At 42.7% G+C, this 12,771-nt stretch overlaps 1 protein-coding gene across 1 annotated transcript; it reads right to left on the minus strand.

The window, feature by feature from the left end:
- Positions 1-465: 465 nt before the first annotated feature.
- Positions 466-9,184, minus strand: LOC124696796 (TBCC domain-containing protein 1-like). The gene is made up of 9 exons (XM_047229468.1): positions 8,681-9,184; positions 7,230-7,370; positions 6,028-6,432; positions 5,230-5,334; positions 4,812-4,952; positions 3,968-4,171; positions 3,090-3,176; positions 1,799-1,910; positions 466-849 (listed from the first exon to the last, which is right to left on the minus strand). The coding sequence occupies exons 1-9, from the start codon at positions 9,182-9,184 to the stop codon at positions 806-808; spliced, it is 1,743 nt and encodes a 580-aa protein (XP_047085424.1). The 3' UTR covers positions 466-805.
- Between the last annotated feature and the right edge of the window lie 3,587 nt (positions 9,185-12,771).

Genomic DNA, 12,771 nt, shown 5'->3' on the forward strand with positions numbered 1-12,771 from the left:
TATTTGCCAGGCTCCTAAGATCTGCTCCATCTTGTCAGTTCCAATTTTACGAGAGGAAATAGATTCCCCCCCCCCCCCCTACTTTGCTACTCTGGCAGTCGCATATGGATGATCGTTGCTATTGGATGCAATGCACATATAGAAATGACCAACCTGTCCTGGAGGCTGTGATGCTCAAGTGTGGCCATTTAAATAGGACATGGCTCTCCTTGTGCACAAGCTATGCAACTGAGCGACACCATTCTGACTCGGAGGATGGCACATGGATATGTTAATGCCAACTATTCTGTCTACAGAGTATTTCATATCGATTTTAACTGTCAAAAGCATTCATAGTCTAAATGTATACCCACCACATATAATTGGTAGCAGGTACATACACAGAAACAGGCATGTTGAACATGTCTGGGTACCGCTGCCAAATACACCAATAGCATTTACAGTAGAAATAGAAAAGAGCGAAGCTGATGAGCAAAAATCTTTAATTTCACTAAAGAATTGCTAATCATTGTCGTATATATCAGTTGATACAAATATGAAACTACCACACACCCATTTGGATTTTCGCACCAACCACAACAAACAAAATGGAAGGCCGGTCAAAATTAATTGGCAAAAATCGGCAGTACATTATTTCTTTTACATTGACAACCACTACAGGCTGGAACATCGGGTTGAATCAGCTCAGTCGACGAGAAGTTAGCGTGGACACTGCGGCACATGGTTGAACAATTGACGGGGACCAGGCAAAGGATGCACAATCTTCGAAGGTGTGCGCAAGCACTTGGATGGAGATTATATATGCTTATTCGCCTTGCAAACAGTAAAGCTGGCGGATATTTCCTGAAGCTGGACACGAGATTGAACACATCCAATTGTCATTCAAACAGTTCATTTCAGGATCAAAGGAAGCTATTTTTGCAGCGAAAAAGAGTGATGGTGGAAGCTGAATGCATAACAACCAGGTAATCCAAAGAGTAACCATATAGTTCAATTTGCTACTTCAGTACCTCCGTCCATTAAAAGATGTCCAAGATACATCTAAATTTAGACAAATTTGCGACATCCTTTTATGGACAGAGGTAGTACAAGTTTATTCGGTTAAGTTTTCACCGATTCTGGAAGTACTCAAATAAAATCCAGTCAGATAAAATGGCCCACCAACATCAAGCACATTCTTATCATGTAGGAGTATTAAACATTTTAATGTTTGCTTCGGTTCAGGATAGCTGAACAAAGCAATTAAGCCTCTGAACATGCCAAGCAACTGCACTAATCATAGTCCTACCCAAGTCTTCCAAATTCCGAACTTGACTAGACTAATCCTGAATCCTAGCAAGGCTCCAGTACCATTTATATTTCCAGTTTATCAGTAATAGCATCGATTATTTAGAAAATGGTTAGAATCGGTTGAGTAGTAACAGAAGAATCAATATGACTACATGTCTACATTATGAACGGTTCCAAACACATTACTAAGGAACCAATAGCGATAGCTCCAGCAAAGGAAGTAGTGCATTTTCCAGCTTCGAGACAAAACTAGCCACCATAATGCACAATGTAAGATAGTTGCTCAGTTACCGCTAACTGGAGCAAGTATTTCACAAGAATCAAGTTCTCATGGATAACCATGAGAAGCAAATGAGAGTATCATGGACTAAAAAAACTGCCAAACTTCAAAAGGAGATGTTAAGTCTAAAACTGATAGAGACAAAGTACGAAAGAAACCAAACATTCAATCATTACTCTATCATCGCATTAATATCATCACAGTAATATCAATAGAGGAATAATTTACCATATAGCCAGTCCTTGAATTGAGCATGAAGGGCACATGCCAATTCCTTTTTACGGTTATCATCAAGCTCCAGTTCCCGGATATTCTTTTGTATATCTTCCAGGGAATCTTTCTGAAGATGTTTGACAAGAAGCCAAATTCAAAAATATATAAGAAATCAGAATATGTGAAATAGATGCATTCATGTTAGTATATGTTGTTACACAATGGGCAGCAGCCACTAACAAAAGAGAGAACTGATCACACTGTGCCCAACAACATTGCACCACATAACCCTACCAGAAAGTACATATTCATTTCAAGTTTTCAACTCATTGTGCTATCTGAATCAGCAACAGTTTAAATAACATTGGTTGTTAAGAAAAAGACAATACAGCAGCAACAACAACAACAACAACAACAACAACAACAACAAAGCCTTTATTCCCAAACAAGTTGGGGTAGGCTAGAGGTGAAACCCATAAGAAAAGGACAATAGTTTGAAAAAAAAAATATCATTACAAATGTACATCAAGAAGTCCAAGATGTTATGAACTATCTTAATATCGATGCTCCGGCTACTTAACCCCATAGTCTACAAAACAGAGGTTTTAGCCCCTACAGCTCCAAATCAGAGAAAATAACCCCCTAGGCTGGTTTGCCTCACTATTGGGTGGAGTGACATAAGTGGCATGAACTATGCAAGCCTTGTTGTTATACTAAATACATATTTTCAAACGGAAGTCCAGTGTTCGATCCAAAACGATTTTAAAATTCAGATTTGTTTTCAGACTTCTCTAAGAGTAAATGGTTCCATGATGGACTTTAGCTTCTGGCCACTTATGGATGTCGCGGGTTCAAAGAGTTAAGAGAATCAGGGTGAATAATTTTATGACTGGCCAGTTGTTAGGAGAGAACTGACCAATGGCACCAAACCACCAACGATGATGTGTCTGGCAGTTGTAATTTTTTAGTGGCTGAACCTATCCTCAATTTAGAAGGGGGAATATTTGTCCGAAATGCCAAGCTTCAGAAGGCTAGAATAGCTGGCTAACTTTTTAGTACAGGGAACTAAGTGACCGGAGCACAAAAATTCAGGATAATCCAGACTGATTCCTACAGTAACTATAGATCCTTCCTGCTCCAGCAATACTCCAGCACCACGTTTTCATGCAACAAATGCTGTTAAATATAATAAACAACATGTGCCTGCTTTAATCTAATCCCTCAATTGTGCACAAAGTCTATCAAAGATAATCATCCTAAACTGTAGCAAGCAAATATGCAAAACAAATTTGGATTGCTTATATACCTTTTTCCTCTGTGATACCCAATAAACTTCAGGTAATGTAAATGGATTGTATTTGGTAAGGCCTTCTGCCTCGAACCAACTGGGAATCTGCAGAAGGGTATTAGCCAGAGTCAAATAAGTATACGCAGGAAAGTAATAAACAAGTGTAAGATGCATCGCATGCTGAGTTCTAACATCACTGCAGCACAACCAATAAAAACTATATTTTACTGGTCAGAAACCATAGAAAGACTAACATTGTGGAACTCCAATAGCATATCAAGTTTTAGCATTAGGTTCTTTGATCTTGCCAACTACTCCCTCCATTTCTTAGATTAGGGCGTAAATGTTTCAGCACGTCGATTAAGGAGAGGCATGCAGATTAATTTTCCGGTCCTGCCCCTATTAAATAGCTAGCACGGTTAATAACTTAATATCCCTCTCGCTGATTCCTTGCATGCATCTCCTAAATTCAAGGCCAGCCACGCACAACCAACCAACGATAATTACAGTCATGGCACCCAATCACGGCCCGCGTTGCCTCCTTGTTTCCAGGCCGAGTGAGGGGCAGATTTGACAAGTCATTTCCACGCCATGCGCGCCTTAAGCTGTGACCAAAAAAGGGAAAAAAAATTATACGCCCTAAGCTAAGGAACGGAGGGAGTAGTTACAACTGAGAAGTATGGCAAAATGACTTCTCAGTTACTACTACAGCTGCCATGGACAAGGCGACTGCAAGAAAAATAAATAATAAGGTCAAATCACATTAATTTCCATACACCAATAAATTAAGAACTGAGAACTGCTCCGCAAAACAACCAAAATATTTTCATTCAATACATTAGTATATATTTATTTGTTCAGCGATTATCTAGGAGAACAACTTGCAGTTCCCATACCAAGAAGTTTGTGAATAGATCAGGATCTAGACGAGTGGCAGACTCGGCTTGGACATCAGAAACCCCTGCAGGGTGAGATAATGAATCATGTGGATCAACAACTCCCAGAACAAAAGGTTGGTCCCACTTGTTGATGTTAGCGTCCACACCAACTTGTGCCAAATGCTCCCCCAGTTGTGGATAATAAGTATTAAATGGAGCAACCTGTTAACACAGAAGGTAAAGAAAATTGAAGTCAAAAAAAATTACTGTATATAACTATCATGCTTTTGAAGCAGAGGGACTTTTTTGTATGTCAGTGGAATCGAATTCAACATATAAAATAATACAGGTCCCTTATCAACTTTTTCTGTTTTAACATACTCCCTCTGTTCCATTGAAGAAGGCGTATATTTTTTGTCGAAAAAGTCAAGCTAAGTTTGACCAAATTTTTAGGAAAAACTGTGAACAACTATAATAATATATAGATATCATTAGAAAATATACTTCATGATGTATCTAACGACGTTGATTTTATATTATACAAGTTAATGATTTTTACATAAAACTTGGTCAAATTTTACATAGTTTGACTTTTCAAAAAGCATATAAGCCTTATTCATTGGAACGGAGGTAGTAGCATGATAAATGTTAGTCTTCTACATTCGATAAATGCTTCAAAGGATGCCTCTTTGCTTAGATTCCAATCCGCCGGAATGGAGGAAGCATCATACTGTGTCTCGTATATACATCTAGGTGCCTGTGCATTCCAATTGTTCATACAGTTTTTGTCGTTTATAACAACAGTATGCGTCTATATGGTAGCGTACACGATAAGAAAATTATCAGATTAGCATATACTCACTTGTAACTTATGGTTGTCCCCAACGATAAGTGGTTGGTGATTTACTCCCAAGTAGAAGATACATTCGCGACAATTGGCAATACAAATTCTCTTAGAAGCCGCAATTATTTGCACACGTTCACAGTGCTCAACTTTTACCACCTGACAGCATGAAACAATATTAGGCTTGAACTACGTAAGTGAAAGATACTAATTGCTACTAACACAGTTCCTTAATATAAGATGTTTTGGCAGTTCAAACTCAACTGCCAAAACGTCTAATATTTGGGAACGGAGGGAGTATGTGCGTGATATAGAACAAATCAATATTGATAGATTATGCATTTCAATACTAAAAACAATAATCTTAGGGACTACATTGTGTTGCCTGATGCGGTCAAACAGAAATATGGATAGTAAAATTGCATTGCATACATACCTTACCAATAGCACCAAGAACAACTGTTGTGTCAGAGCATCCATAGACGGTAGCATATTTAAGAGGGGCTAGAATATAGATAACAGAATCATGGCAGTTCAAAACCTACATAAAAGCAGTTACTGTTATTAAAGGAAGGCTCGTAAAATTCAGCTTGGAATTATACTACTCCCTCCGATTCATATTACTTGACACTAATATAGATGTATCTATACGGACAGAGTTTGGTGCACATGGGCACCAGTGGTCTCGTTTTTTAAATAAATAAAAAAAAATTGAGTTTCAAAAAATTCTGAGAAAAAATCTGCATATAGCTAATAATGTATTCCACAAACGTGTAAACTATCAATTTCAAATACTTTATATTTTAAGCTACACAAAAATAAAAATAAAAGTGCAGATCTGACTAGTCATATTCAGATCTCCAAAAACATATCAGATTTTGTTGTTTTTGTCTAGCACAAAATAAAAAGAATTTTGAGTTGAGATTTTTCATGATTGTGACATGGACAATCTCCAGAATTATTTTCAAATTTTTTGATAACTTATAAATATTTCTTTTAATTTTTTAAAAAATGACGAGAGCACTGGAGCTCAGGAGCCAAAAGCACTTTTCATATCTAGACACATTTTAGTTGTAGATACATCCATTTCAGCATCAAGTAATATGGATCGGAGGGAGTACTTAAATAGACACTTCATATTACTTTAAACTGCAACAGAGATATGAATCACAGAGCAAAATCATCTTTAGTTCCACTTGATATTAATTGTCCAGTACGACTAATACAAGCATACCTTTATTGAATGCCCCTTAATATCAGATCCTTGTTTGACAACAGAAGTTTTGGAGATAGCCTCCACAAAAGATGTATTTCGGTAGTATCCAGGACTGTTTTGCACCGAAGCACCAGTTGGTGTGCTGCTCTGAATTCTTGTATTTGTGCCAGCATCAGCCATTGTCACATCAGGATCAGATACATTCTGTTGGCTGTTTTCCTTAGTTGTGGATTTTTCTGCAGTATATTCCAAGGAAGAAGCTATATTCTGCAGAATCCAATCATGAACCTGAGTAGCCGGAACAGGAGCAGCAGGCATGTCTGGATCAGAATTCGCAAAAAATGGAGCTGCTTGGCTTAAAGGAGTCCCTTCGGAGAACTGCAATAAAAATCCAAGGTGCTCAAAGGTCTCCATTGTCAGTACCTGCATATAGTGCAAAACAAATGACAGTTAAGTGTCTACTATATTCTAGGGAGTTTCCATAGTAAGAGTATCATATAGCAATGCGTCATTTTTAGGTGACAGTGATGTGGATAATTTTGTTCTGCAATAGTACACAACCATGGATGATGTAGTACATCAAGATATTTTGTATTTCAGAGAAGATGAAGTCGCTCTGTTCTTCCTTCAATCTAAGATCCGATTCCGATCTATCTGGCATTTCATTTTGCATAGTAATCCACAAATATGTTCCAACGTATGTGCTTCCCGGAACCACCAACCAGATGCTACCTTATCCTCAACTGCCCACAGGAATACGAATATCTTGTTTACTTCATCCTTACATGTATTAACCACACAATTGTGATCCTGGCAGTTTTTTTTTTTTTTTGAACAGATCCTGGCAGTTCCTTTATTTCTTTGATGAGCTTTGAGCCTTTGGCGTGCAAGCACTGCTTGCATTCTTTCATTGATTTCAAGCCATGAGCACTGGACTGGAGTTATATAAAGTAGTTTCTGCATTTTTTTTATTCGATTACCAGTATTATTGCCAGCCAACAAACTATTATCTATTCAGAATCGTGCCCTGCATCTACTACACACACTTAGCATCTGAAGTTACAGCGTTGACTTTACAAAATGATCTTCAAGCAGGGGAACTAATCACTTAATCAGAGTACATTAATGTTATTGACAGCGAACAAAAGTAATCGACTGCCAAATAAAATATTGCTAAAATTTCTTGAAGGAAAAATATTGATAGGTTAATTCATACTAACCATAGATTCATCACCCTCTCCATCAACAGAATCTGCCAAAAGAGTTAAAATGTTGGCCATATGCTTCTGTAAATAGGATAACTGATGGGCTTCTTCGTCTGCTTGCGAAGGCATAAACCGACGGCTATTACTGCGTACAAGCTGCAAAATGGGATACAAAAATAAATATCTGCTTGAAAAATAACAAGAGATTGTGGGTATCCGTCTAGGCAGAAGGCATGCAGGTTGTAATTCATATGTAATGGCATCAGAAGAACAAGTAGAGTTGTAGCAGACTAGTAATCACAGAGAAGGAGCACAGTAGCACAAGCCCATGCTTGCATAACTCACTATCATTGAAAAAGTGCCTATAAACTCTGAACTGGACAGTAAATAATTATTAGATACTTGGAGTGGAGGATAAAATGATGCATGTAAACAGCATTTTAGAGGACCTAGTGAGCTCTGAAGTACTGATACAGAAAACTCAGTCATGTAGCCGTTCAGGACGCAGGGATTGGTATATCCCCCAGTATATCACATGCTGCATTTTTTTACTTATTTATAGGTACTCGTTTTATCCCTATATGGTTATTTATGGAAAAAATTGTATCGAGTGTCCGTATCCATGTCTGCATCCCCGTATTGGTGCTTAGCTCCCAAGAAAAACAGGTAAAATGGCCCTTCTACAGAGAGAGATTAATAGCGGAATATAATAGAAAGTGCGGTGGTGTAAAGCTGCGGTTGGGTAAGGCACATTTTGAAGTACAACATTACCAGTCAAATGCCGCAACACTGCGTGAATCAAAAACACAGAGAAAATCTCATATTGTAAAAGGAATATCACAGCTTCAATATACTCCCTCCGTTCACTATTAAGATGTCGTAGATATTTCAATGTGGACTAGATACGGGCCGAAATGAGTGAACCTCACTCTGAAACACATCTACATACATACATTTTCGAAAAAACCTAGAACATCTTATAATAGTGAGCGGAGGGAGTAACTATCAATCAACCTGATCACTGTCATAATCATCAAACACCCAATTGGCCACTAACTCCCAGCAGCTACAAACCAATGGTGGCTAGACGTATGAGTACATCACCATTCACCAATACCATACAGTGCGCAAAAATGGAACTGCCTATGCTCTTATGACATGACAATGTACTATACCTTTTTATGACAGAGAAGTGAATAACCATAAGGCAGTTCAACACATTTATTGCTGCTCCAAATGCATGTCGTGTGAAACGAAATTCGCAACAGATTAGAAATCGTCGATTTGGACGAAGGCTTTTGGTACAGCTTCGTTATTCAGCAATGGACATATCTTCGGCGTGTTATCATTTCTTAATAGCATTGAAGAAATCGAAATCAAATCCCAATCGAACTCATACGCATCATAACGAGAGAGATGCCACGGAGTAGCGCTAGGCAGGAATTGATGATCGATCGGGGCCTGACCTGGATCGGGGAGAGCGCGGAGAGGTACCCGTCGAAGGCGGAGGTGGAGGGCCAGACGTCGGTGACGGATGGCGAGTCCTTGTGCGCGCGCGGCACGAGGCGCTTGTAGGACTGGATGTAGAGGAAGAGGAGGACGTCGCGGAGGTCGGCCTCGTAGGAGCCCTCGGCGGGGTCGTCGGCGGCGGGGAGCACCGTGGCGAGCGTGCCGAGCGCCAGCGCGGCCTGGTCGGCGGGGATCTGCAGCGCCTCCGCGAGCGCCGCGGCGCCCACGCGCCCGGCCCCCGGCGCGGCGAGCTTGGCCTTCAGCTGCGTTAGGGTCTGCGTGAGCGTGCCCTCCGGGAAGACCAGCTTGGGGATCGGCAGGAGCCCGTGCTCGAACGACTCCCGGCGGGGCCGGAGGACCGGGGATGCGGTCGCCGCTGCGGGGGCGGGGGCGGGGGCGCTGGCCTCCGCCGCGGCGGGGGTCGCGGGCGGCGGCGACGCGTCCAGGGGCTCGTCGGCCATTGCAGCGCGAGCGAGCGAGGGAGGGAGGGAGAAGCGGGTGGGGAGATCTGGGAAGGAAAGGTGGGGACGGGGTAATTCTGGGCTAGGCATGGAAGACAGAATCTCTGACCGGTGGGGCCAGCATACAGATCCACTGTTTTCTCTTTGAGAGTAGTAAGTCATTAATCAACAAAAAATGTTGCAATACAAGAACATATGGAAATTACTCGTATAACAGAGGCCAGGATATAATAAGATCTCCTGAAACTGAAACATTGCATAATAATGAAGTTATGTAAGAGAGGATGTTCTCGTCGATAGCGAGTCGTATGTGATGATTTCGTCAATATCAATATCTATTGGATATGTCTACCAGACTTAGTCTCTCGAAACGGCTCATATGAGTAGCATGTGTATGTGCGTGCTCAAAGTAATGAGTGTATGTACATATTATAAGTGTATGTGTTTGTATTGTGCTTCGTAAAAAAAGAACAAAGCCCCTAAAGAACGTGCTCCACGGTTCCTACATATACCGGTCATATTGCTAAACTCTAATTGCCACCAAAACACGGAAGAGTAGTACAAGTTTCAACGATGCCACAACCAGAGCAACACCATCAACCGGAGATTGTTCCCGTGCTAGGCTAGACCCGGATCCGATGCGTCCTCCGATGAGGTTGGGAAGAACACCAGATCTACCACCTCCGAACCACAATACCTGCTTTAGGTTCACCAATTCATCCTGACTAGCTGCATTGCCACAGAAGACAACAACCAACGAGCGAAAATGAAATCGCTGTTGTAAGGGCATCTCCAACGACGCGACGCAAACGGACGCACGAATTGTTCGCGTGCGTCCGTTTGCGTCGCCCTGCGGACGCGAAAATGACCGTTTTTGTCTGTGCGTCTGTTTGCACCTGGGGGTGCCTCCAGCGGCCCGACGCATTTCCGCGTCGGCATGAATTAGGATGTTTGAAAACAATAAAATAAAAAGTTTCAACGAAATCATAGTTATTACATCCAAATTTTAAAAATTCTACATGAAAATAAGATGGTATTCCTCTAGGCATTGTCTTCATAGCCAGCCAATGCCCACTGATGCTCAATCAGATCCGTCTGCAGGCGTTTGCACACGGCCTTATCAGTGACTTCTACATTCATATGCAGATAGTCCTCCTAAGATAAAGCCTCAGGGATTGGTGCAACCTGCTCACCTTGAAAATCCCAGTGGTTCTCATTGCGGCCATCAGGACGCTCGTTCTCAACGATCATGTTGTGCATGATCACGCAGCATGTCATCTCCTCGTTCAGTGACCATGTTCTTGCCGGGTGACGAACAATTGCCCACCGAGCTTGGAGCACACAAAATCCTCGCTCCACATTTTTCCTGCAAGCCTCTTGCATCTTGGCAAACATCCTCGTCTTCTCCGAGTTTGCATTACGGACACTCTTCATCAGTGTGGCCCAGTGATGGTAGATGCCATCAGCAAGATAATATGGCTTGTCATATTCATTTCCATTGACCTCGTAGCTCACCCGGAGAGCTTTTCCTTGCATAAGCCTATTGAAAACAGGTGGGTGCAACACATTGATGTCATTGTTGGAACCATGCCAAAGAATGAATGTCAAATCCATAAATCTTGAGATATGACAGCTTCAAGAATGACAGTCCGTCCCTCCACATGCCCGCTGTACTGACCATGCCATCCAAATGGACAGTTCTTCCACTCCCAGTGCATGCAATCTATGCTGCCAATTATTTCTAGGAACCCTCTAGACTCGTTGATAGACAACAATAACCACCTTGTATCCTCAACAGTTGGCTCCCTACAGTAATGTTGTCCGAACACGGCAAATCACGGCTCGGCAAAACCTGTACATGGACTCAAGGCAGGTGCTCTCACCCATTCGAAGATACTGATCGAATATATCACCAACCATGCCATATGATAGCATGTGAATAGCTGCGGAGCATTTTTTTGTACGAGGTGAAGCCTAGCACTCCTGTTGCATCGGGCCTGCATTGGAAGTAGAGGTCGTAGTTTCTGACGCCCCTTAGAATGACCATGAACAGGTCCCTTGACAGCCTGTACCGGCGCCAGAACATTTTTTCCTTGAACACCAGATCGGTGTTGTGGAAGTAGCCCTTGTGGAGCCGGAGATGCCCTTCCACTCTATTGCGTGGCAGGTTTTTTGAGCGGCCCTTGACAGAGTCGCGGTGCACCGACTCCTAGTTTGAATTGTACTCGTGGAGGATGGAGGTCGCAGCAGTAGCCAATGTCTGTGTCGACTGATCTGACTCCTCGTCGGAAGAGGAGTCAACGACCTCCGCGCGGAACTTGTCCAGCATCTGCCACATGTCCATCTACGTGGGTACGAACTGCGGATCAATGGCCGCGCACAATAGCGCCGAAAACACGAGTAACAAACCTATCGGCGCAATTGATCGAACAGGTCGTGGGCGGCGAGGCCGGGCGGCGCAACCGGCAAAGTTTGGCCCCAAAACAGGGGACGGGTGCGCGCCAGAGCCTACCTCGACAACGATCCTGCTCTCCCGCGCAGCGAGAACCGAGCCGACGGCGAGTACTGCGGTGGTGCGGCGGGTGGGGTTGGGGTGGTGGCGTCGCACTAGGGCAACAATGAAGGGGAAAATGAAGCAAATCGAAGCGCTCGATTTCGTTGTCCCTGACATGCGGGACCGGGTAAGAAAAGGAGGACGCTCCGTGCGACCGCGCAGCGTCCGCGGAGACGCAAACCTAGTGCATATTTGGGCCAGGTTTGCACACCGTGGATGGCTCGGTCACTTTGCGTCGCCCCGCTGGAGCAGGGGCCAGACGCATTTTCGGTCACGGAGGACGCAAATAGTCGCTCAGCATCCGTTTGCGTCGCCCCGTTGGAGATGCCCTAACGACCAGGAAAACCTAATTTGGTAGCTTTCCTCGTTGCTTGTTTTTCTGTGTCGTTGTGACCTCATCATCATGCAAATAATGCCTTGCATGTTTTTCTTAAACCCGCAATATTGCGGGTTTTATGAAACCCTCCACCCTTCTTCCTATTTTAAACAACACCAAAAGAAAACCTTTATTTCACTGCAAACTTCTTTTCAAATCAAACCTAACATTTTCAAAGTTTTGGATTTATTTTCTCCTAAATCAAAATATTCACCAAAAACCCTATTTTCTCCGATAAGATTTTGCAAAAAAAAAAAGACACGAGAAAATCGAAAAAAAATACCCACAGCCACTTCTCGCCCGTGCTAACCCAGCCCAGCCTTCTCTATTTTCCCCGGGAGGCTATTCCTTCTCCATCTATCCTTTCTCACTTCTAGCCCAGCTCAAGTCTGATCCATCTCCTCCCGAAACGGTATTCCCCTAGGGTACCTTTTCTTCCTCCTCGTCCCCATCATCGTCCTTCGCCTCAAATCGGGAAAATCAGTGTGCGTTGTGCCGATCTGGCGGCCTCCCCTCCACCCTATTTTACAAGTACCTGGAGACACCACGCGGAAACCCTAGTTGCCCATGTTCTCCTTCTCGCATCGCCGCTCCTCTCCCCTTTTTTCTCCTCATGATGTCGTCATCACAAAACTGTGGTCGTCTATCCAAGGCAAC

This window comes from Lolium rigidum, chromosome 1 (genome assembly GCF_022539505.1).
Source record: "Lolium rigidum isolate FL_2022 chromosome 1, APGP_CSIRO_Lrig_0.1, whole genome shotgun sequence".
Classification (NCBI taxonomy): Eukaryota; Viridiplantae; Streptophyta; class Magnoliopsida; order Poales; family Poaceae; genus Lolium; species Lolium rigidum.

What these genes read in the sequence shown, in the direction of transcription:
- LOC124696796 (XM_047229468.1), bottom strand. Translation starts at nt 9,184, where the DNA reads ATGGCCGACGAGCCCCTGGACGCGTCGCCGCCGCCCGCGACCCCCGCC. An exon ending in CCGCGCTCTCCCCGATCCAG is followed by an intron (nt 7,371 to 8,680) that starts GTCAGGCCCCGA and finishes CCCATTTTGCAG; the next exon opens with CTTGTACGCAGTAATAGCCG. An exon ending in GAGAGGGTGATGAATCTATG is followed by an intron (nt 6,433 to 7,229) that starts GTTAGTATGAAT and finishes CACTATATGCAG; the next exon opens with GTACTGACAATGGAGACCTT.